General features: G+C 42.2%; 2 protein-coding genes across 3 annotated transcripts in view; one reads left to right on the top strand and one right to left on the bottom strand.

The window, feature by feature from the left end:
* LOC146139527 (dnaJ homolog subfamily C member 17-like) overlaps positions 1–24,337 on the top strand; it is a 75,949-nt gene that overhangs the window by 35,635 nt on the left and 15,977 nt on the right. The window lies entirely within an intron of this gene.
* Positions 4,708–8,706, bottom strand: LOC146139528 (uncharacterized). Of its 2 annotated transcripts, none has more exons than XM_083391250.1 (3): positions 7,777–8,706; positions 7,132–7,268; positions 4,708–6,179 (listed from the first exon to the last, which is right to left on the bottom strand). In XM_083391250.1, the coding sequence occupies exons 1-3, from the start codon at positions 7,969–7,971 to the stop codon at positions 5,627–5,629; spliced, it is 885 nt and encodes a 294-aa protein (XP_083247376.1). In that variant the 5' UTR covers positions 7,972–8,706; the 3' UTR covers positions 4,708–5,626. The 2 variants fall into 2 exon arrangements, with proteins under 2 accessions (XP_083247376.1, XP_083247375.1); XM_083391249.1 differs by having other exon boundaries at positions 4,709–6,182.

The raw sequence follows: 24,337 nt of genomic DNA, 5'->3' as shown, positions 1-24,337 counted from the left end.
TGGCCTCAGCTGTTTTCGGACTATACCGATTTCCTTTCAGAACGCCAGTTAAACGATTCCTGTTGTGTCGAAACCACGCGCGTGCGGGGTCAAAGCGGTGCCTCCCATCCGCCGTACCACCTTTCTGATGTTTGTCAACTCGACAGAAAGTCTCGAGGTCACACGGTGGCGTCACGTGCTTCCGGTCGCAAGATGGGTTGCGCGTGAATGGCCCAAGGTATAAATGCAAAGGTCGCTGCCTACGTGTTACCACAACTATAGTGCTTTGCCTGTTCTGTGGCTGTCAGCGAAGCCGTTTTTGCCTTTTAAATATTATACCTTTTGGTAGCTACAATGCCAAGACTTAATTTCCTGAGCGTATTTTAAACTTATTTGGGCGTTTCCTTATGTTTTCGACAAGATCTTAAAGTTTATCCCCTTAAGCTAAACAAACTTGGACCGAGAGCTTAACCATTTCATTTTGCATACGGTTTTTAACGAAAACCAAACAAACACATTTTCCTAATGAAGCGCTCATTACATTTTTTGCGGTCTGACAATCTGATGTACAGTTATATGCACTTATTCATATTAGAAGTGTGCGAACTGTAGATTATTATCATTTTAGAAGCAATTTTTTGTACAATTAGATGCTAGGCTAGCGGGCGTTATGGCTATTAAGGGGCTCTACAAAAAATGAGATCCAAAAATGGCTATTAAGGGGCTCTACAAAAAATGAGATCCAAAAATAGCTATTAAGGGGCTCTACAACATCCCTTACCCTTTCTATACGCGTAATAAACGCGACCGAAGGTATTTAAATAAATCACTCTATATAGTGTATTTATTTCTATCCCATAAAACGATAGAGCTATGTTTCTATGTTTAGCAAAATCGATTTTGGCTTCACGTTTTTGTCTGTTTTATTGACCTGTTTACTGTGTTGTCAGACTTCGTAAAACGAAAAGCCATTAGGGCGCTGGTATGTATTTCGCATTATGCGACGATGTAAATAAAGCATTTAAGGATTTATCGTAAAAGCAATACACCGGTAATGGCTTACACAACAAAAAGCGCCCCAGTCAAGCAAACGCTTCGTTTACTTGGAATATACCGTTTCCAATGCGGAATGTCTGGAGAGGCATTATTCCAAATGCCAAGGAATCCAGTTCACGCTATATCTGTCTGGAGACCTATCTCGGCAAATGTCAAAAGATCTAGTTTAGGGTACACTGTTTTGCGTATTAGTGTTATTGATGAAGGTATGCTGTGGAATTATGCACTTTTAAAGGAGAATTGGAACTATAATGGCATTTCCACGCCCCGATGATATATATGTGGTGTGGTAAATAACGTAGACACGTAAATATAATTAACCAACATGTGAGAACAATAGTTACACTGAGGTTGATGATTTTAAATTCAAATACTACTTCTCTTAATATCACAAGGCATGTGTTGTCTTTTCTAATTTTTTACGCCTCTTTCCTTGTCTGTTTGACTATAGACCACGTCAAAAGCTTTTATGGGGCAGGTAATGTGATAGACTGCACTTTGTAAGGCGTAGTGGACGAAATTAATACACGAATTGCTATATTTTACTTTTCAAAATTTCCGAAGCTCAGCGCATCGGCTCAAGTAGAATTGATAAACAATGCACTTGAGCGGCGTATTTTGGCCAATCCTAATTTGGTGTTGATACTTGACTGTAACGTCGCGAACGTTATGCTCTAATCTCACGTGGTGAAACCGACACACTTGAGAAATTTATTCGCAAATCATTTACAAGGCATGGTGAATTTTTTTCAGCACTGTGCTTGCTAAAATACTGAGTGCAAGTCCATGTAAAAACGTTCGAAGTTTCACGAATGACGACTTTTTTTGTTAGATTTCGTTGCAATTGGGTAGGGTTGACAATTTCACGCGCTATGTTTTTTGTATGGTATGATTTTAACCCGATGACTGATGTTTTTATATAGAAAACGGTAATTGTCTGAATGTATTTAAAAAAAATTAATTTTGAAGCTGAATTTCCAGCTATGGAATGGTGTATTGCATAAAATTGTTTAATTTCTTTATTGTATAAAAATTGTTCATGTCCTGTATGTTGTAGGTTTCTATAAAGCAATACATGATGGAATCACATTTTATTACCTTTTACAAAACACGCGCAGTATTTAAATTTCGAAACGCTTATGTTTATTAATTGAGAAATATTTGATGAGAACACAATTTTATAAAATCCACGCACGATATTGCCGAATGCGCTGCAAGAGATGAGACTTAGTCGAGCATAAATAAAAATCATTTTAGTGACAGCACTTATTTTTCATTAAAAACTTTTCCCGAAAGAACAGCAAATTTAAAATGAATAGAACCTGCAATAGGCGGTATAACCTGCAAAAACGCTTCCATCACCTATTACTGTGCAATCGCAAAAAAATGTGTCATGCACATACCGTTGTAACGCCAATCATCCTTCTATTGCGTGCAAATGCAACAAAGCTCATATATTACGCTAAACAGCACAAACCACTACAGTTTAATTTCCATTGGCCCGACGCTCCTCCAGGCATTTAAAAGCAAGTGAGTGGGTGTTGTTATGCAGACACCTGCTAGTCATCTGGGTCAGCGAATTTACTGTACACATCGCCCATAAGTGGAGTTTAATTGGATCGGCACCCATGCGTGCTGATATCCACCAGCGATTTTGGCCTCTTACAAAACGGCCGGCACCTTTTTGGGCCCCATTTTTACATCGTTTTGCCGCCTTTTGAACAGCTTTCATTCCAGCGTTGAATTCACCTAAAAACAGATATCGATCCTGGTTGAATACAAGAGTTTTAACCAATTTGCTTAGAAAAAGGACCACAGAACGGGATTGCAAATTGGAGCCGGCCTATTTCAAGTACGGCCATTTAAAGAGGCCGCATCCAGCCGCATAGTTAAGCTGTTTTCACGCCGGTCTTTCGCGAGGGGCTTTACGCGCTGGGGTGTGAACTATATAAGCTTGGTTTGAATGCGCGCGGTGTCGAATGGCGATGTCGCCTGTTGTTTGGCAACCCCTACCGAGTCGGTTTTGCCAATTTCAGTTCCTGCTCTTGTGTATGTGGATTCGAATTTCTGTCGCACCACTGAGCTACAATATAAACGAGGCTCACTTTGATTTCTTCCGCCGCTTGTTCAATATGTTTAGGCTTCAAGATAGTAACCCTTTTAGTATAGGTATAAACAACCTTGATTATGAAAACGTAAATTGATTTCTATACAATTGTTTTTTAATTTTAAAGCTATTTTCAACTAATGCATCAACATAACTCGAACGACCTTATATTTCGCATTTTAATACAAAATATAAATGTTAACAATTATAATTTTTTTCGTAAAAATTACGCAATAAATTGTAAAAATTACTCATGAAATTATTAGCCCACAGGTTAGGAAACCCTGCCCTAAACGAGTGGTATTTAAAGTAAGATAAAGCACGTTAGCCTTTGTGACTTTCCTCAAATATGATATAAAGCATGTAAATTCCCATTCACATGCTTTATAGATTTCGTCAATATGGTATAAACATGTGAATTCCGATGTAAGCCCATACCAAAGTAACTAATACGTACAACTACTACATCTCCACTTTTACATGGCCTGTGTGGTAATTTTATATTTCCAAAAGAGACCTGTGATTTTATTAAACCAAGTTCAGGACGTGAAATTTCGTGAAATTGTTTTGCCGTATTGCTTTAAATTAAAGTGTTGCCATCGGCAAACTAATTTCAAAAGCAAATCAGAGAAGTACAATTTCACTTGACTCTCGTTGCACCGCGTTAACTGTCTCTGTCGAAAACTCATCAATCAAAATCCCAAGATGAAATTTCCGTTCACCGCCTAACGGTCGCGCAAGTTAGCCTTACGAACGGTAGTTTTGTCCGGAAGACCAACAGGCCGTGCAAAATCAAGAGACGAAAGAGTTAGATACTTGCACGCACATTTCGGTCCACGGCTTACCCCCGATTGCTGACAAAAAGTGTCCCGAGCCCGGGACCCAAGTGCAGTCATGCGCGTCGCACTTATCGGGTCGGTCTCGCTTGGGTGACCGTCCGCAAACAGACTTCTGACCCTCCAGCTTTTTGGACGAGGTTGCATGCGAAGCAGCAGCCAACGATGATAAGCCGATTTTTAGTATAAAAAGTCTTAACAGGGGGTTACAGTGGCTGACCATTTGCGTTGCCTCGCAATCTGCCATGATTTCCGTTACAGGGGCTGCATTTACCACTAATCAATTTTAAAGCTTAAATTGTTTGTAAGAGATTTGAGACTTGTGGATTTCTGCTGTAGCGTGCAATAGACGATTTTTTATATAAATAAAAACGATTCTAAACTGATCAGCGATTTGTTTACTGTACTATCCAGTAGTGTTTTAAAGGATAGGGAATGTGTAAATCGGTCGTTAAAATATGATCAACTTAATCACCGAGTGTCCAGTGTTTGTAGTTTTAAGTGAACATTCTGTCGGCCGTTGATTGTTTTTGCCTGGGTTTTTGGATTACTGCAACCAATATTTACCATTACCAAGGTAAATTGTACGTTTCTCGTACGGCACGAAATGCACAAAGTGCTAAATTGCAGCTCTGAGCCAAACCGTCATCTTACTGTGCCTTCAATATGTAATGACGTCACATGATAAAACACCAACAATTTGACTTTTGTGCCTGCCACTTTTTATTTCCGAAGTTAAATCCAATTGTTGACCTAATTCCGCGGCACTCAAAAAGCACTCAACTATACAAGTTACTGTGACGGTTTTATTCTGACGTAAACGCGAAAACGAAATAGACAATGGCGTTATTTTTCGCGCACAATACTCACGCCAAAAGAAAACAACAATCTTTCTGTAAACTTCGGTTGGCGAAAAAGCGATAAAAAGAAATGAGAAACAAAAATCGCCGAAAGAAATCACGATGAAACGAAGAAAGAGACCACGATCGTCCGCTTTTGTATCTACAAGGTTTTCAGGGATGCCGAAATCTGTGTTTGTTTGTACGATTTTGCAACCGGTCGGGGGATTAATTTAAGGCAGTGGTTCTCAACCGGGGTGCCGCGGCACCCTGGATGCCATTTGTAGTGCTTAAGGGTGCCGAGAGTAATTTGAAAAATGTTAAAAATCTGATTTTTGCTTAAGTCTTGAAACTTTTAATGTAAGATTAGAATGAAATAAATCCAATTATAACTTCCTATATATAGTGTAGAGTTGATGTGTGTTGTTCCAGCTCCGTTTATTGTGACATTCTAGTAAATTACCTAGGAAAAATATATTAGGGGTGCCGCAATCTATTTATTAATTCTTATGGGTGCCGCAAGCCATGAAAAGTTGAGAACCACTGATTTAAGTGGAGACGAAATCGCATTTTAGATTAGTCGGGCGAGAGAAAACGGCGCAAAAGAAAAGAGGCTCAATTGTATAAATAAGAAAAAGGTTAAAGTTTCCAGCAGCAGCGGCAGCGTCGAAGGCGCGACCCTGCCACGCGTCTAATCCCTCCGCGGCGTTTCACGCACGTTTTTCCGGCAAGGCCGCGCACTCAGGGCCGATGTCGCGGCCAGCGCCAAATCGCTCCACATCTCAGGATTTCAAGCGACGGTTGGCGCCCTACAACTCGATCTTGTCCATCACGCCAATGACGTCATCCATTAGTGACGTACCGAGGTCAAGGTCGAGCGACCAGCCCTCGTCTAGTGATGTAGTGTCACTGTAGGATGCCGGGATCACGCCGTCGGGTTTGGCGGTGTACACGTCGGAGGAACGCCGCAACGGACTGTGCTTGTCTTTCGGCATGCCCTTGCCATGCAAACCGTTGCCAAGGCGATCCGGCTCCTGATCCATGATCCTCCTCGGCTTGGGAGGTCCGTCTACGTTCACCGGATTCGGAGTGGAGGTTATAGGAAGACGCTCCTCGCTGTGCGTTTGCCCGTTGGCGATGGAGTTGTTGTTGACCGTTTTCTTCGTCCTCTTTGTTCTCTTCTTGCTCTTACCGGTCGGAGAAGAGGGAGTGGAGGAGTCGCTCTGTTGTTGTTGCTGCTGTGGGATCAGCGGAAGAGAAAATGCGCTCTGGAGGATGGGAGACTCCATGGGACCGCAGCCGTCGTAGGATTGAGCCGAGAGTGATTTCACGTCCGACTTGATCGTGTTTTCGTCCGGAGTGCTGCTGGGAAAACAATTAGTTTAATTACTCGTCGGCGCTTTTTGACTAATTGCAGAATTGTGCTTCTCTAAGTCCTACACTTGGTTTGATAACATTTCAAGTTGGTGGGTTTAATAGCAAAATCCAGTGATCTCGTATTGTCATATAGTGATTAATTTACAATGGGTGATTAATTTACAAAAAACAATATGATTAAAAGAGCCCTGCTATTTAATGATTCTACTACGAAGCTGTAATGACCTAGTTTTCTGATTCAAAGACATTTTTGTAGTGAGAAATTACGAATATAGCCATAAAGGAATCTAGCAGCAAGATCGTCAGCAAACAGAGAAACAGCGTGCGTTGTTTACTATCCGGTCACTCACTACGGCTGACCTCAATAACAACAGGTGCGGTCACCGTTTGACGGGCCAGCAACAATAGCTGCCCATCAAGTCCAGCGCCACGTACAACGAGACACGAAAGTTCGCCACCAACCCTGTCTTTTAAACGGGTGCAATTAAAGCCGTCGAGGGCCCGTGAGCGAAAAGGGTAGCATTCCTTTGTGACTGGTCACGACAGCTCGATAGGGCCGCCGCGACAAGTGCCTTGGCGGCTTACTGTTTTTGACAGTCACACCACGATACAATAGCGGTTTATGGCCCATGATTACGTAGCTGCGTTCTTTAACGATGACCTAGTGTTCTGTACCATTGCGGTATGCGGCAGACCAAGAGAAAAAAACCCAATCAAGAGTTTCATGTTCTCAAAGCACCATGCTAAGCAAAACCGAAGTATGCCCATTTCAATCTTGGACAGAAACTTCGACTTACAAGTCCGTGCTTGGTTATGTTTATCACGGGGCTACTCCGCATTTTAAATTCCCGGAGTGTTTGTATTTACTGTGTATTGCAAACCTAACCAAGGTTTCAAACGGATATACGCGTTTCCAAGTCCCAGAAAGTTGACCTACCTCAGATTTCGTTGCTTTTTCGATCCCTTCTTGCCAAAGCTGCCGTTTCTTCGCATAGTAGCAAGGCCCTCGGCCACCACCTTAGGAACGTTGTCACTGCTGTGGGTAACGTCCGACGAGGCAATCGCTAGTTTTTGCTAAAAACAAAACAGGAGCGACGGTTAGAAATGAATACAAGTTACTAGGCAGCCTGATTTCAATCTGCGAAATCAGACAGCTGGCGCAAGGTAGGGCGAGTATTGTCGAGTTATTGCTGCAAAACAATTTGCTACCTATTGTTTGAACCAGTCTTTAATTTACGACTTTTAGATTTGACATAGTTAACGCGAGAAAAAAAAAGAATTTTAGCCTTTCCTGAGTTACTACTTGGAAAAAATGCACTCAACTTTTCGAATATGCCTGATCTTTACATCTTATCTATAAACACAAGACGCTAGAAAAATGTAAGCCACATTTTCTCCGGTCGCGTTTTAAGATATTAATGAAGAACTCTATAGATAATTTTGAAGTTGCAAAGTCTAATCCGATCATGAGATCTTAACTCTTTCTCTTAACCAATACACAACGCCCTGGGCAAAGACTAAACTGCCACCTTGGAATACACAAAAACTAAAGCGCTATTGGACAAACAGGGATCTCACCAACCTGCAAGAAGTTAGTGTCGCCGAACATGTCGCCGGCGCCGCCGCGGCCGACGTGCGCCATATGCCTGAAGTCGCCCAGCGGTGGGGAGATCATGTCGGTCGACAGCAGCTCGCGAAGCTTCTTCCCGCCCTTGCCGTTTCCGTTGCCGCCCTTGCCGCCGCCTGCCTTCAGGTAGATGGGCGCCTTGGCCGGCATGATGTACTGCTGGCTGCTGCTGCTGCTGCTGCTGTGGCCTTTCTTGCTGGAGCGATGAGAGGATCCCTTAGTGAGCGCGAACAACGTGCCAGCCAGCTTGTTCGCCTTGTGTGAAAGTGCCCGGGTGCGAAAATCGGAAGCCTGCTGAAGCTGTAGGTGGGTAGGGAGAGAGCTGCTTGGTTTCTCCTGCGATTCTCTTTTTAGTGTAGGCTGGTGATGCTGCTGCTGGTGTATTTTTGCCTTGCGCGTGTTGATTTCCTGTCGTGGGCGATTTAAATCCACTTGCTATTCAGCGCAGCGCTTGCGTCGCTTGAAGGCTTGAATGGATGGACGATGGAGTTGACAGTCCAAATGTGTTTTCAATTGTAAATAAGCTACGGTGAATCTGCAATAGAGCAAACGCGTTGAATTGAATATCGCTTTACGGTTGCTATTTATTCAACAGAGAAAAACGCAAAACTCGTAACGATTTTCCTTCTATGGCAATTTGCCGTACTGTACTCAGAACTGCTGTCACGAACCCAACAATCTCTGTCGCTTTATTGCGCAAAACGTTCTGCTATAATGTCCTGACAAACAGCAGCAACAACAACTTGGCCGACGGCAGTTGACTGGTCGTAAAATTAGCTGGCGCAACTCTATACGTCACACACACGACCAAGAACAACAACAATCGATATCAAACGCGCGCGCGAGAGAGAAAGAGATCCAACACCCTGACTCTGGCCTGTTCCGTCGCGAATGGCGTCTCTACGGGCCGCGGGCCGCGATACAGCCTTTTTGCATTGTTACGCCGAGAAAAAAGGCCGCTCTCTCGCTCTCTTTGTTGACAGGCCAATAAATAGCGGCCGTGCTGCTCATTGTGCTCTCCAAGCGGCCAAATTCGTCCGCCCAGCCGCGAGCCTTCTTATTACAACGATGGCTCTATCGCGTTTTTTGGCTCTCGCGCCGCTGCTTTATCGACGAGGCGTTAAGTCGTTATTTCGGCGGACTTCTTTTCACCCGGTCGTGCCTCGGAGTCCCGTTTTTTCCTGGCGAAATAGTCGCCTCGGTTAACGCTTTTAGGCTGATCACTCGGTGCGCTCGAGAAATTCCCGCGATCGCCGCCAACTATAGCTTGGGAAGCTTGAGGGAGTGTTTTGTCTCCTCTCGCGCGTGGTGCCCAATGCAAATTGGGACTTTGGGTAACCGGTGCTTTGCCACGTCCTTCCATGGCCCTTTAATGTGGCATTGGGACTTCGATAGGCATTACTTTACTGAAGTACGAAACCCAGCCGAAAAGAAAACTACTGTGTCAAAAAGAATTTTAATTCCAATGACAAAATGGGTAACATGCTATTTTATTTCACGCAATGTTACTCAATTTTACATCGACTCATAGCAAATGGGACATCAGGGCATTTTTCTAAATTATATTTAAATGTTTAGCTATCCTTCTCTAACATCTCAGGTCATTCTATGTCTAGGAGTTAAACTTTATGGGAAAACGTATTTACTTTAGAAGCGACAGGCTGTCCATTGCGTACTTTAAACATCTCTTAACGTTTTGAAGATGGTCGTAAAGTTTATTCCCCGAGGAATTCAACGCTTGTAATCCTACTGTCTATAAGCAAGTAGTATTGCATTTTACAAACAGTTCTCAACGCACAACTTACCAAGGAGATTATTTGCTAAATTAAACTCCACTAATATTTTGCGGAAACTCTGCAAAAAAGTGCTTACGAAACTGCCACATATTTTGTCAAAAGGCACCTATTTCTCCTACTCTTTGAAGACCCTTCAATATTGAAGCCGAGCACTCAGCAGCATGTAGTGAAGTATTTCCCAACCCTATTTTCAGGCCTTTCCAAGTTTGCGCGACCTCAAGCAATTTATCATCGCCACAGGCTAATCGACCACAATCGGTAGATTCATTTTCGCCGTTGTGTGCGCCAAGCCGTTACGTGCCGAAGTAAACAACGCCCGACCAAATAAGGCACAAGAGGCCCATTCTGTTTTGTCGAGGGTTTCATTTTCCCCTGCCTAGCGCAGCTAATCTAGGCACTTTTCTCCTCTAAGCCGCTGTGTGACTGGGTGCGAAAAATTTCGTCGCCGCTCCAGCTAGACCGGGTTTCCTCTTGTGCGCCAAAATACCACCCCGCTTAATGTACGCGTTTAAAGCCTTCCGCTTTTAAAGTTTTACGAGATAGCGATTTGTATTGATGGGCCTTCTAAACGCTGAATACAATAGTCGTTAATGCGTTTCATACGGAACTGATGGGTACGCTGGTAGAAATCTATCAGTGCAGCCTCCTACTAAAAGCTGTCATAACACCTTTAGTCATAGGTGAAAGTAGATTAATTTGCTTACCGGAACGGTTAAAGTTTTTCTTACAGGAACGATGATAGTAATGTGACTTACCGAAACGCACGACAATTTGAGCAAATATGCTACTGAATTCCTAGTCTCATTATATTCCAGGAGGTTGCGACGAATCAATTGACTCCAAAATAATTAAACTTGTCGTAAAAAAACTTTTCACTGTCACGGTGTACTTGCGGTAATTATTTTACTATAACGCCGTTCCGGACCATTTTCGACTTACTATCACCACTGCCTCTAGTACTAATTACAAGCAAACAGTATTAGAACGCCGTCCTCATTTTTAGAGTTTTGTGTTACACACAGTTGGCGGTAATTAGGTCTTGTTCGTCGTGTAAAACAACCTTTTGACTATAAATAAAGCATCATTTGTAACAGACGCACGAATTGCCATTCCGGTTCAGACCACTTTAAATGCTTTGATGTAATCTTTATTGCTTATATATAGTCCCTAGAAATGCCCTGACACATCGCACGACCACCTTTACGTTGTTTAATAACGGGCACCTCTTCAAACTTTATGCAAATGTTTTCGTATGTCTACCTTTCAGGCGGTCAGTCGTTGTCGTAATGTAAGTGACATTTCAGAGAACTATTGTGTGGGTGCTACCGTTTTCAGTCTGCTAACTATAGTTTACATTATTTATGGACCTTTGAAATTCCGAGACAATGCGAACCGAACCTGCTATTCAAAATCCAGTCTAAATTATACCCTTTCCTAATAAAGATTTCAAGTAGTTTGCCTTCTACATATATTTGAAATGCAACAAAGATAAACTACCCTAACCAAAATGTTATTTGTTACTAGAAAAGCAAACACTTGCAAACAGTAGATTTCACCTTTCACTATATCTCTGTACATTTGTGTCTCGTGTCTATAACAATTTACATCTTACCTCGATAAAATTTGTATTCCATCAATAAGACCGGATTACCATGATGTTACCTGTGTTCGCAAAACAGCTAGCTGGGCACGTTACAAGCGTTAACGTTCCCGCTTTTAATTTGGCTCGACCGAAAAAACGCGCGGAAGGTGCGTTAATTGAAAAGAAACCCGAGCGACTCGGTGGCTATGCATTATGCATGGCATAATAGCCCGCGCGCGCCCGTAAAGTTATAAACATGCCCGTTTCGCTGCGTTTGCTGCGCCCTGTGGGCAGAACTGCGCGAGGCAAGGCCTTGTTCCTGCATCTTTTGAAATTGCTCGCCTCCGCTAACCCTGTCCGTCACTTGCTTCACACGAATTCCGTCGCCGTTTATCTTTATTTACTGACACGTGTTGCGGCGTCGTTTAAATTTAAACTTCCCATCCATCACATCGCGCCCTAAACCGCTTGGTAGCAAGGGGAAATGCCTGTTTATCTGGTACAAGGTTATTTTAAATTAAGTTGTCCAACAGACGCTGCTGTTACGTCACAAGCGGCTTTCTTTTCAGTTTTCTACCCTTGTCGATTTGTCGACATTAAACTACAAACCCTAATAGACCTCCAATGGGATTAAGGGCTGTGCGGGCTTGTCTGTTTTGATTCGAAATCATTATCGAACTGCTGCTGCTGTTACGTCACAAACAGCTCTGTGTTACAAACCGCTGCGGTTCGGATTTAAACTGTTTTCTGTACCTTGATTTACAGTGCGGACTTTCGGTAGGCGGGCACACTTGTTTTGATTTGAGTAAGTTCGTCGGCTTACCTCTACTATTGCGTAATAATCAGCCTCCAGCTGACTCTGCCACGCGAACGATGAGTGTATCAGGTTTATGAATCACAGCTTCGTAGTGTTTGTTTTTCGCATACGCTTATAAGCGTGGATTTTAAGAAAAAGCTTTAAAATACCAGACACTTCCCGTGCGCTGAGGTTCCCTAGTTTGCGCTACGTGCTAAAACGGGCGACTGCGGGCCGAGCCGCGAGAAAAATGTTTGTTTTCTGTCTGGTCGCGGTTCGCGCTAATCTCGATTAAAACAATTCGCGGCTGACAGGTCAACCTGGTTATGTGAGTGAGCCACAAGTTTTCATGATAAAATATTTAGCAATCTCCGACGATCGCCGTTATAGCAATAACTTGAGCGTACAGTATATTACAGCAGCCTCATGCAATAATAACACGCGAAGAATTTTCTCCTTTACCATAGACTTCACAAAATATATAAATTGAAACTAAATATTTTAAGACTTTTTAGTGCACATTAAAGTAGTTTTAATTTGGTGCACAAAGTCATGGTGAAATATAACAAACATTATAACAATGTATTTGTTGATATTTCACCCGACATCAGTTACTTTCATTTTCCTGACAAAAACCCGCTTTCCTGTTTAATAAATTTATTGCATCCTGCTTTCAAATGCTAACACTTACTGATACTGCAATCTAAGCGACATAAATCTATCTTGAGCTTAATGTTTTCCCACTGAACTCCCTAACCCCATGTCACGAAACTAGGCAGGCGACATCAAAGCAACACATTGCGACCGCTACCGCATCCAATAAGCGACTAGCCCAAACCCGTCGCTCTGACGCCTACAAATCGTGTCTGTCTCTCAGCTCCAGCTGCTGGTTAACGAGCTCTGCCAAAACGAAATAATGTTAATTAACGCTTCCAGGGCCTTTTGAAGTAGCAATGGAATCAGAAGGCGGCCGACGGGTGACTAGTTGTTCGGGTCGTCGTTGAAACGTTTGTTTCTCGCCTGCGCCAGTTCGTTGTTGAGCAAATGGCAAATGACTACGCATTTCGGGGTCTTAAGCACACTTATTCCGGGCCCGTTCCAACTTTTGGTCGCTGCTTAACAACGTCACGAACGAATATAGTGCCACTCAACGGGAAATACACGCCATTGGAGTATACGTGACTTAAAACGACCCTGCAACTGTAAATCGAATTCGCAATGCTGTACTAATTTATTTTTTTCTAAAGGCAGGCTGCAAAACAGCCTCATGCACTGCCCTTGTTTAACTGGTGATTAATTCGAAATGTACAGCGACATTTATTCACCCCTACTGTTCTTTCCTTCTCCAGCGACGCTACAATCGCTTCGTCCGCGTTTGCTTGCAAGTTTGCCGACTTAAAGCGCTGAACCGCGGCGAAGGCAAAGCGCTTTGCTCACAAATTGGCGCAAGCCGTACTGGCCCGTTCAACTCTTATCGTCAGCAGTTTGCAAACTGACCGACCCCGAACGCAATCGCTGCACAACAAGCAGCTTTATCGCTTGCCTGTGCTCCAGATGGAACAACAACATCAGCAGTCGGCGAGCGACCTTTTGATCGGTTGCGCCGCAGTTATTTGTTCGCGACGCTTGCTTGGTTGGCGAAAGAATTGAATGTGCGTTTTACAATGCGCGTGTTCAAACTACAATCTCGGGTTGCATTGCGTTCACAAGCTTCAGTTCTTTTTCGCGACAAAGCACGATGATCGTGGTGAACCCAGCGCGCTGCTGTAGCACTCATGCATTCGATTTCCTGAGGGCGGATATTAGCGTCTGTTTTTCCCCAGGGAGGCCCTAGCTACGTCAGCCAATCGTCGCGTCGGAAAAAGCGATACGTCACGCACCGTTGCGTTCAAGGTCACGGCGACTTTGACGGCGGCGTGGAATCGGTTGGCGCTAACTAAACAACGGGGTCGTTACGCGCTAATTCCGGCCTTAGTAAAGCGACTTTGTGTGAGTTTAGGGGCTTGCTGTAACCCAATCACTTGGACATAATATAAGGCACGGTCGCACACATCGTTTTTTTTTTCTTTCGCGTGGAAAGTGCCCACTAAATATAGCCGTAAATACACACCACACCCCCAAATAAATTTGTGAAGATAACGATGAATGTTTGTCGTGCAATCATCTCGCCATAGATAGTTGTTAGCATAAATTAATTATTCTCGGAAAGCAAATTTGTTTGACATATTTGGCAATAAACTGGTAACACTTGGACATTTTCGTTCTGAATGCAATTTATTTGAAAATAATACCCAGTGTAGTCTACACGCATATCAGCATAAACTGTCTACGGTTTACAATATAACACTTTAATATTTTCATTCTTACTGCAACCAATTTAAAAAATAATACCCAGTGTAATCTACACCCTAATCAGCACTATCGATTTAAAGAGCGATATTCGCCACAATATACAAGTTCACCCGTCGACCTGGTTGTATATTAGCCTGGATTGCTGCCGTATTACTGGGCCCACCCGGTCGCACATTAATTCCCACGCGCCTACTGTTTAAGTCTAGACAAGAGCGCACTCCATACCCTTTCTTTCACGACAACCAACACATAATTTCGCCCAGGAATTTTTCTGTAATTACATAAAATTTAAAAACTCGTTCTCGCCTCACGTTCGTCGTGACTGTCCTACGTGAATCGGTCTGGTGACGTCATAATAGCGGGTTTGTTCTTTTGGCGAGGTCATGAAGTTATGTCCGCAGCCTACCCTTCCTATAGCTGTAGCTGTCAAGCACGATTTTTGCTGGCGGAAATATACACAATACACAATGTGCGATCCACAAAGGGGTCAAATTGACTGGAGTTTTATTTACAGTAGCTGCCTTGCTATGCTGTTACCTCACCTAATGTAAGGCTTACGACGTTGTCAGTTCGGTGATTTCACAAATCAGTCTGACTTATACGTCCTAATACGTACCCCACCAAACCATATTATGCTAACGAAAATCGCAAGCTATTGGATTATGAAAGCGTAAAAAAACTAAGTTAACGTTTTACTAGCGTTACTTTTTCTCTGTAATGGATTTATCCTACGCGTAACGCTAAGCAAATTCTAACGCAATATCCGTTTGCTCGGTGTTACGTGCGCTATAAATAATTCCCAGCTAAAGGCTTTGTATTTTACTTTTTTGTTTAGTACAATGTAATTCTGTTCGTAAACATCACGGATATTCCTAGGTTAAACTTGAATACTTTTCACCCAAACTAGGATACCAGGTCGAGTCCTACGCCACATCTGCTTCAGCTTTGTACAAGACCGTACATAGAAAGATCTAACTTCGATTTAATAACATTTTCGAGGATAATTTGTTTTATATTCGACTTCGCTAGAACTGTTTCTCCACTAAGCAAACAAATGTCGCTTGAACCTTTCTCTAAGGACATCCTTATCCGAAACCTACAGGAAACGACCTGTGTACAGATTTGCACCTTGTCTTCAAACAGGAAATTCTCGAATCTGCAAGGGCGAACAGCACACACAAAGTAGATAAGCTAAGCTGATAAGCAAACTTGTACCTACCAGTAGTCATCGGTGTCCTCGGTCAAGGGATCATTTCCCCCTTACACAAATAGAAATCTGGCCGAATAGTCTATCTTTATACAACACAGGCCGAACACATTAGTCGACTGTGAGACAGGTAAACAAAAGGATGGCTGAACTTGTTCAACTCGTAAGTTTTGTATTGTGGTTGCTGGTAAATTGACTGCCAATTGAATACGCATCCACTTGTATATTATTATTATTATTGACTTAAGTTATTATAAGCTCATCTGCTAAGCTGCAAATTACGAACGAATGAGGAAATCGAACTACACGGTCTCGAGTGCTTGGGACTGAATTATGTGCCCGCCTGCCTTCTGCCACGAGCCTATTCTTGCGTCACAATGCTCGAGGGTCTTGTGATATATTTGGAAGAGCTGTCATTTCAGCAGGAAGCAAGCCTACACACTTGGACCAATCTATACTGCTATATTTGCTTCCCAGCAAATTCGTTGGTCAATGATTCATGCGCCTTTCGGTTACTTACATATAAGGACGCTTGTCTGGAAAGTCGTTCTACGGTACGAACCTTGTACCTGTGACGCAACAAACATCGATTGTCTGGCTTGTTTACTTTCGACTCGCAGTTGCAACTTCAGTATTGTGTACTATGGCGACCAGAAAATGCTACCTTGCTTAAGGAATAGCGCAGGTTTTACTATATTACAAAAATTCTTAAAAAAACTGTTATTTAGAAAATTTTCAATTTTTAAGGACAAACAAAGTATCTTTTTTATGGGGATCAATTTTGTGTTTTACAATGTTTGGTATTTTCATTACGTATAATACACATCACACCAATTGCAAATAACCTACTTCTAAATATACTTGCCGCCTTTTATAAATTTATATGATTTATTACAAACAGTACCTTGATTGATTAAACTCTAATCTTGCCTAGAAGGCTGTTACTGTACATAGCTATATTAGGCGCAATACCTTTCTGATATATAAAGTTGTTATTAAACATTTTTTGTAAAAAATAACCGGTCAAATGAGGTGCATCCGTGTTATGGGCATTTCGTCACCAACACCTACGATGATCAATTGCATCTGGAAACAGCTCCAATCAATTACTCTAATGCACAACCCTAACGAGGTAGACTAGTGTACGTAAACGTATCAAGCGATCAAGAAACTTTATCGAAACAGCAAAGTTTATCCGCAAGACAAAGTGCAGTTTGGTTAAAAATGAATCCATAGCTCAAGACAACATAAAAATACGATTTACGCCGATCACAATTAAACAACACGAGACACAAAATACAATAATTTAAATTATATGATCATTCCCACCATAGTCGTTATAATCTCAACGTAAACGCTAAATAAGCTCCTGACATATTCGCCAAGTTTTGACAGAAGTAATCCGCACGCAAATCGCCTATACTCGCAAAAATCTTGTCAAATGCCAGCGCTTCGCACCTCAGCAAATCCGAGAATGCGTCGGTGTTTCAAAATCGCGCCCCAAAATTGCCCCTTCCGTGACAAGGTCTAGGGTCGAAAAAACCGTCCAGGCTTTATAAGGCGTGGCGCCACGGCACCCCGGGTCACAGGCCGTAGCCACCGATGCTTTATCGAGCCTGTGTCGCCGTCGGCATTCGATCTGCTTTTTGGATGCGCCCGGCTGCACAGCTGGTGTTGAATGTCAAGTGCGCAAAGAGCACGCGATAAAGGGGCAGAAGATGCCAGTCACTGGGCGTCTCAGTCGTACGGCGCGTTTCTGCGTGGTTTAATAACGTTTCACATCACCATTTTTTTACGTGTTGCGCAGTAGAAACATCTGTTTTACAGCAGTTGTTTTCGGAGCACGATTATCTTATTTATCGCTTGTTTGGAATTAACGCACACTTTTGCGTAAATAACGACGTCAAGGAATTCCAGTTAGGTTTAGCAGTATGGGTAATCACCTCTGTCAAATGCCTAGCAGCCCTTTTTCATCATTACATGGTTAATTGGCCATTTCCAAATGGATTTTTGGTGTCAGCAGCCTCCCAGAGACGCACATTTCAATTTTCATTAACAAAGATCCCCGAGTCTATCGCATCCATTAGCTAATAAAATAATCGAGGAGTAATTTCTAGACCCCAAAAGTCCATTTCCCTATTGGATTTCCAAGCGCTGTCATGAATTTTCTCATTAAACTTTTGAATCTTTTAATCCATCTCGCCAATTGTAACCAAACTCAGGCCACCCTTTCGACTGGCGCCTCCTTTGACAGATGAAGCGCGATCGGTCGCCATACATACGAGACGCGATTGCCGTCGAATTATCGCGAGTAACAATGCCCCTAAAACGATCAAGGCCAAATTGAATCAAACCCGCAAACCGCGGTAGGCGTGTGGTCTTCTTGTTGCTGAATAGACAAGATTTTTAGCTTTCGATTCGGAGCCAATTCGTTTTAACAAAGAGACTGTATATTAATATGCAATATAAAGGTTTGAAAAAACTCTTCTAGCACCGTAAATGATTAGCATAGCGTTGTTGTAAAGATTCCAATACAGAAAGGTCATTTCTTCACTGCCGAAAATAGAAAGATAGGTAATAAACCTCGTAACTTTGTACGTCGTTTTTCAAACCTAATAATATGCAACCCGCCGTGACGCCTTTGTAAGCTTTCCTTTGTGTATCGCGTTTTCTGCATCAAGTACTTCCCTTTTGTAAAAAAGTACCCTTTTGTTCCCCTGCTTTTCTATAAAGTTCCGTCGTTTCCCAGTTACAAACGCTCAGATTTTTTAAAACAAGCAACAAATTGACTTATCGGTCGCCATAACAGAAACAAAAGTATATTTCTCTTTAATCGCTTAGGCGTATTAATTTGACTTCACTTTCACCAGACGAACAATCCGTATTTGACTTAAAAATAAGGCAACACAATTCAACCCAAGTTCCAAAGTAATATTTGACAAACGTTATTCGAATTGGTAATAAGAATATCAAAGCCCATACAGAAGTAAGTATAATTTGAACGTTTGAAATAACTCTCTATTCATTTTCAACATTATGGGCGTTGATATTCCTGTTACGTCTTACCACCACCTCCAAGAATTATGTCCCGTAGTTATTTCCAATATTCACAGTTTCAGCAGAAGAAATCAACATGCTTATAACGCAGAGTTTTTCTTGTAACTCGACCTGCATGTACTGTGACCCACCACGAGATAAAAGCGTCGTAAACTACTCGGGACTTAAAACTGCCGAGAGCGAAACTGTATAACGCAGTTTGCAAGCGGATAACACCCCTTGTCATCCCCTACTTAGTAGCCTTCTTGCGTGCGCATGTAAACACCTGCCGAGCGTATACCGTTTCACTGGGACTCGACGATACCTTCATGCGGTTTAGGGTAACGCCGTGTCTTCTCTATACGCTAAACTGTCATGACCGAAGCCTGCTTCAAAAACCACCCCTGGGGTCGCGACACTTTTGCGTCAAAGGCGATTTAGGGGACTTAAATTGGGCGTGAACCGGTGTTTTTAAGCGTCGCGAAGTGCTTCTTCCCCGCTCGTTTAAGTCGAATGGTAGACAACCGTCGAAACGCCACGACCTTGTTTTGACAACAAAGGGCGAATGTTGCAATATCGCGACCACTGTTTGCTCAGCCGTCTGCCTACGCTCGTCGAATTATAACCGTGCAAAGTTAAGAGCCTTTGCTTGGTTTGCTCAAAGTCGCACTTTAAGCCCTTTTTGTTGTGTGACGGCCTAGCGTATCTGCTTTAGCAGGTGGCAAACCTAGATAAGACCCAAATGGGCTGTGTGTTTATTCCGCTTTTTGTGGCGTCATGTTTTTATACAAGGCGTTTTGGCACCGTTATCTTGTTTAAATTCAACATATAGATTATGACAAAATCTTTTTTTTAATAAAAGCAAAAAAATAAAAAAATAAATTATTAAAAAAAAAATGACAATCAACCAGCGTTATGACCAAGTCATTTAGAAAAGACTTTAGAAACCTTAGCAATTCACAAAATATTAAGTCCTGTCATGTTAAAAAAAATACGCTTGCAACTTTGGTAACTATACCTAAAAACTCTGTATAGCTGTATATTGTCACTTGATCTTTTCCTAAGTGAATGATGCCGTGAAAATCTCTGATTGTTTTGAGAACAAGCAATAACGGTCAACCGAAGATTCCATATGGGTAAACCAGACGTTAAAGTCCTGCCTCTACGATGACTTGCAAAACTAGGAAATAGCTTCGATAATGAGCTGCAAAAACCTATTTTAAGCCTCATTTTCTGCGGTGAAATCGCATCCAAGTGCTGCTTCTTCAGGCCCTTGATGATTGAACTGCGTTACGATGCAAGTTTATCGACAAACTAAAGCTAAAACGCCTGTGATCAGTGGAGTACCCTGCCTTGCACGCAGCTATACGGTGTCATTCGCGCGCGTGCGAATTTTACTGCCGTTTTAAACGTTTGCAATTAAAGTGGGCGCCACCACTTTTCCTTAGGATCGCCGTATGCTCGGCTCTGCGAACCAGCTTGGCCCCGAGATGTCGGGTCAATGACCCGGGGTCACGAAATACGCAGTAGTGCCTCTGTGTGATATTTTTTGACCACGGGCAACGGTTTGAAGAGGTAGACCCTCTTAAGTTGACTTTGTAAACCTCTTAGAGACACGACTTGGCTTATCGTATTGCACTTTAAGCACCGTTGTCTAAGGTCCATTGATGTTGAAATATAGTGACTTTTAGAATGTTCGACTCTTGTTTATTCCAATCGGTTACCTGATACCCGATAATTTGGATATATCAACAAGACTGTTCGACCCAGTATAAATTATTTCACAACTGAAGAGAAAAGCAAAATAAAGTTTCCTATATATATATATAACATAATAAAATCCTGTATATATATATATATATATATATATAGATATTGAAATGCCTCATTCGCTATTGATTAAACAAGTAGCTTTACTCATACGCGACCTAATATCGCATATCACAATCTTTCTAAATTACCGGACACCTACAATAGTGATATACTACCATACTGTCTACATCGCCGATTCCTTTGGGAATATGCTTAAAATGAGCAATCCAGTTCAAATAAATACTGGCGAATGGAGCAGATTTTGGGTTACACTCTACCAGTGTTGTAAACAAGTAATTTTGAAACTACTGTAGTCCCAGACAAGCCATTCGCAAAATAACTAAAGTATCAAGACATTTACAATTGATCACAATTTTGGTCTAAGTCATTATAGTAAACCAACTCAAGTCACGTCAAATCATTTAGCCGGAAAGACTCGAGGCGGATCATTCTTAAGCAATGACTTAAGTGCACTCAACTCAAGTTACTGCTTAAAGTCATTACAACACTTATCTCTATTGTAAGGATTTGCCTCAGTCTGTTTAGTTTATACACACTTGATTGCTCCAAATGTTTTTTGATTAAAACGGAATTATTCCACCTTAACCCAACTGAAGTAACACCTACTCCTGTCAATATATTCCAGTTCAGCGGCTTATAGGACTTGAATATTCCAGTCAAGCCTAAAGGACGCCTGGTGCTCTTGATAAATTACTATCCGCATATACACTCTCGTTACAATTGAAAGCTTAGAACCGAACCGAGCAGCCGCCCTTTGCCATGCAACTCATCAGTATACCTAAATCCAGACGCTGTTTCTCTATACTTTCGTCTGACTTTCCTCCTCGAATTGATCTTTAGTCGCTTTTAATCGAGATAACACAGCGGCCGTCCGCAAACTGAGTCTAATCCACGCATCAGTGTATCTCCATTATGAGTATACAGACTCAGTCTGGAACGCGTACGCCGGTCGTAATCCAAACGAGAAACTCATCGTCTCGACGCTTTGTTGTCCGCTAATCCAACGACGCTGACTGTCGGGCGTATTGGATTCGAGAAATAGCACCCGATTTCGGTTTGTTTTGCACACCGCGAAGGCATTATGACGCACTGGCGCGAATGTATTCGGTTTCTTTGGTGCTCTTTATTACCGTTTTGCGAAGATCAGTTCGCGCGCAATATGTGGCCAAAACAGCAATTTTCCGCCAATTTTCGTCTTGTGTTTGGTCATACAGTTCTACCAAACTAGCAGCAGTATTGTTACATGATATTGGTATGCGTTTTATTGTTTAATCGATACATTTTTGCAAAATCCCACGAATATTGGATTGCTGTGATTATTTTTAACCGTTGAGTGTTATATCTCCTCGAGTTGTGGCCGAAACAGCAATTTTCCGCCGCTTTTTGTCTTGTGTTTGGTCATACAGTTCTACCAAACTGGCAGCAGTATTGTTACATTTTATTTGCTAAGCGTATTGTTGTTTAATCTATACATTATCCGTAATATCCCACGAATATTAGATTGCTGCGATTGTTTTCAACCGTTGAGTACTATATCTCCCCGAGTTGCGTTTACACAACTAACCGGTTGATCAGCCCCCTTCCCATGGATGTTCACGCTTTCGCGACGCTCAATGAAACAGCTTACATTGAGATTACGTCATTCTTATTGCGCCGCCGCAGCGTGGGACTGAGATTAAGGCTTTCCCAATCGCCCGCTTGTCCTCCCGCCAGTTTCTCAAGCACCCGAGTAGTGACGTCATGCCTAAACACGGGAGGAAGCGATTGAGGGTGATGTTGATTCGGCCTTTGGAAAGTAGTGACTAGTTAAAATGTAGATTATCCATTCGTGCTTTTCTTTAATGTCTCGTCATATTTTTTGCAGTTGTTTGTAATGTGCCCGTTGGAAAAATGCCGTAAAAAGTGTTGCTGTACAAAATAATTCCGCAAAGATCCTATAACTTCATTGTAGAGTTAAAAAGAGGTTGAACGTTTGGTACCGTGATCACTTGCGCCTTAGTTTCTTGCCGTATTAATTCGTGATTTTAAACTGCCCGCTTTTTAGGAGATCTTTTTTGCAGTTATAAAAATGTCACACGCATTTCTCATACAATAGCACAGGGATGTTCAACTGACGGGCCTCTGTCTGCATTCGAGCCTTAGTAATGAAAGTGGTCCTTAAAAAAAATTCAGTTTAATAAAACAAAATATACTACTTTGCGTTACGATTATGTAAGTTTATCTAGGTACTCGAATAGATTAAATTTTCGAAGAGCTGACTAGCAAAACAATAAATCGCTTTCTTATTCTGACACATTATGCTGTCGCACTATTTTAAAATTGGTAATCGCATTGACTGGACTTGTGTATTTCCGAGCATGGACTTTAAAACCCGTTGAGTAGCTCTGATGTAGCAGCTACTAATATTTAAAAGCTATACATAACAGGCTTGGATAGGATAATACGTACAGTCGTAGATCCACGTCTGCAAACCGTCTGCGGTTTTGCTTTAAATATCCCTAAAGGCCTTCTGCAAAGCAGACGCTCTTTAATTGGGCACATTAGTCGGCTTTTGCCCCTGTCTTTACCAGTCGGTTCGCACGAGTTCAAATAATGCCTTTCTGTGACGCGACAATGAGAGGCATTATGACGTGTGCGACGCGCCGTGGTGATTTATGCGACGGTCGCTATATGACCACTGCATTTCTGTGCTTCGCTGCAATAAATCCGCATATTTTCTGCATCGTTGCAAGAACAAATCGCGTGACTCGACGACGGCTTGCAAATATTCTGAAAAACAGCGCTTTGAACAGTCATTGTTCTACAACGATATTTTTTTACTGTGTAGTTGATGACAAAATTCTACACTACTTATTTGAACTTTTTGAATTTTACATATTTCAACGTTTCGGAGAAAAATATCCTGTCTGCCGAAACGTCATTAATACAAGCTGGTTTTCGCAATTTTGTGGTTAAAATATTGAGAATCTCGCGCAAGGCGCCAATAAAGTTGCTTCAGTTATGTTCGTATGACGTAATCTCACGTTTATTTTTTTGCTTTACGTGATGGAGTAGACACGTTTGGCCAAAAGCGCAACTAACAAAAATGCCTTTCTCTTATGTGGCGGCCTACGTGTCTAAGCGCACTGCTGTTATTGCACTTAAAAATTGAGTACAATAGTCCAAATTTACACATTATTTTCAGTATTTTTAGATAAGTCTGTTACAAGGCTTTAATTTCTCTCCTGCGTATTAATGAAAGCGTCAGCGTTTTAAAATACGCCCAACACAACGCCACCATTGTGCAAAGCCGGGAGATTATTTCGGGCAATAAACCATTTAGGCAAGAAAGATTACGTCACCGGTAAACAGTATTATCGCTTCGCCAAACAGAAACCGCAACATCGTTCCATTTTCACTCGCCCGTTATTGCTGGCAAGTTTTTGAAAGCTGCTGCCATGCCCACTCGTTCAAACAGGCTTTTACGACGCGAGCTCCGCAGGCCCTCCCTGTTACGTCACAAGGGAATACTGGGGTTACTCTGGGTCGTGGGATAGCGCTGGTGGAGTGCGCCAAATGGCAAGCCAGGCTACTTGTTCAAACCGCAATTCGGCGTGTTTACATAATTTCGAGTGTTTGATGAAAACGCAGACTTGTAAATATACAATCGTGTAGAATAAAAAACGCAGACTTGTCAATATTTAACCGGCTTCTGGGAACTACTGCTCGCTACATGATAAACATATGTGTTTAACTGTTACGCCAGACATCACGCTTTGCAGTGCTGTTTGTATTTAGTTTGATAACACACAACCCAATTAGGTTCTATTTAAAGAAATAAACACACGTTTTTGGTTTCAGTTAGGTTTTCCCAATTCGCTGTTGTTGCGGTAGAATTCCTGGTAAATATATAGCGGGAGTTTTAAACCACAAGC

The sequence above is a fragment of the Ascidiella aspersa genome, chromosome 6, assembly GCF_963924565.1.
Source record: "Ascidiella aspersa chromosome 6, kaAscAspe10.2, whole genome shotgun sequence".
Lineage (NCBI taxonomy): Eukaryota > Metazoa > Chordata > Ascidiacea > Phlebobranchia > Ascidiidae > Ascidiella > Ascidiella aspersa.
This window is presented reverse-complemented; position numbering and strand designations above follow the sequence as displayed.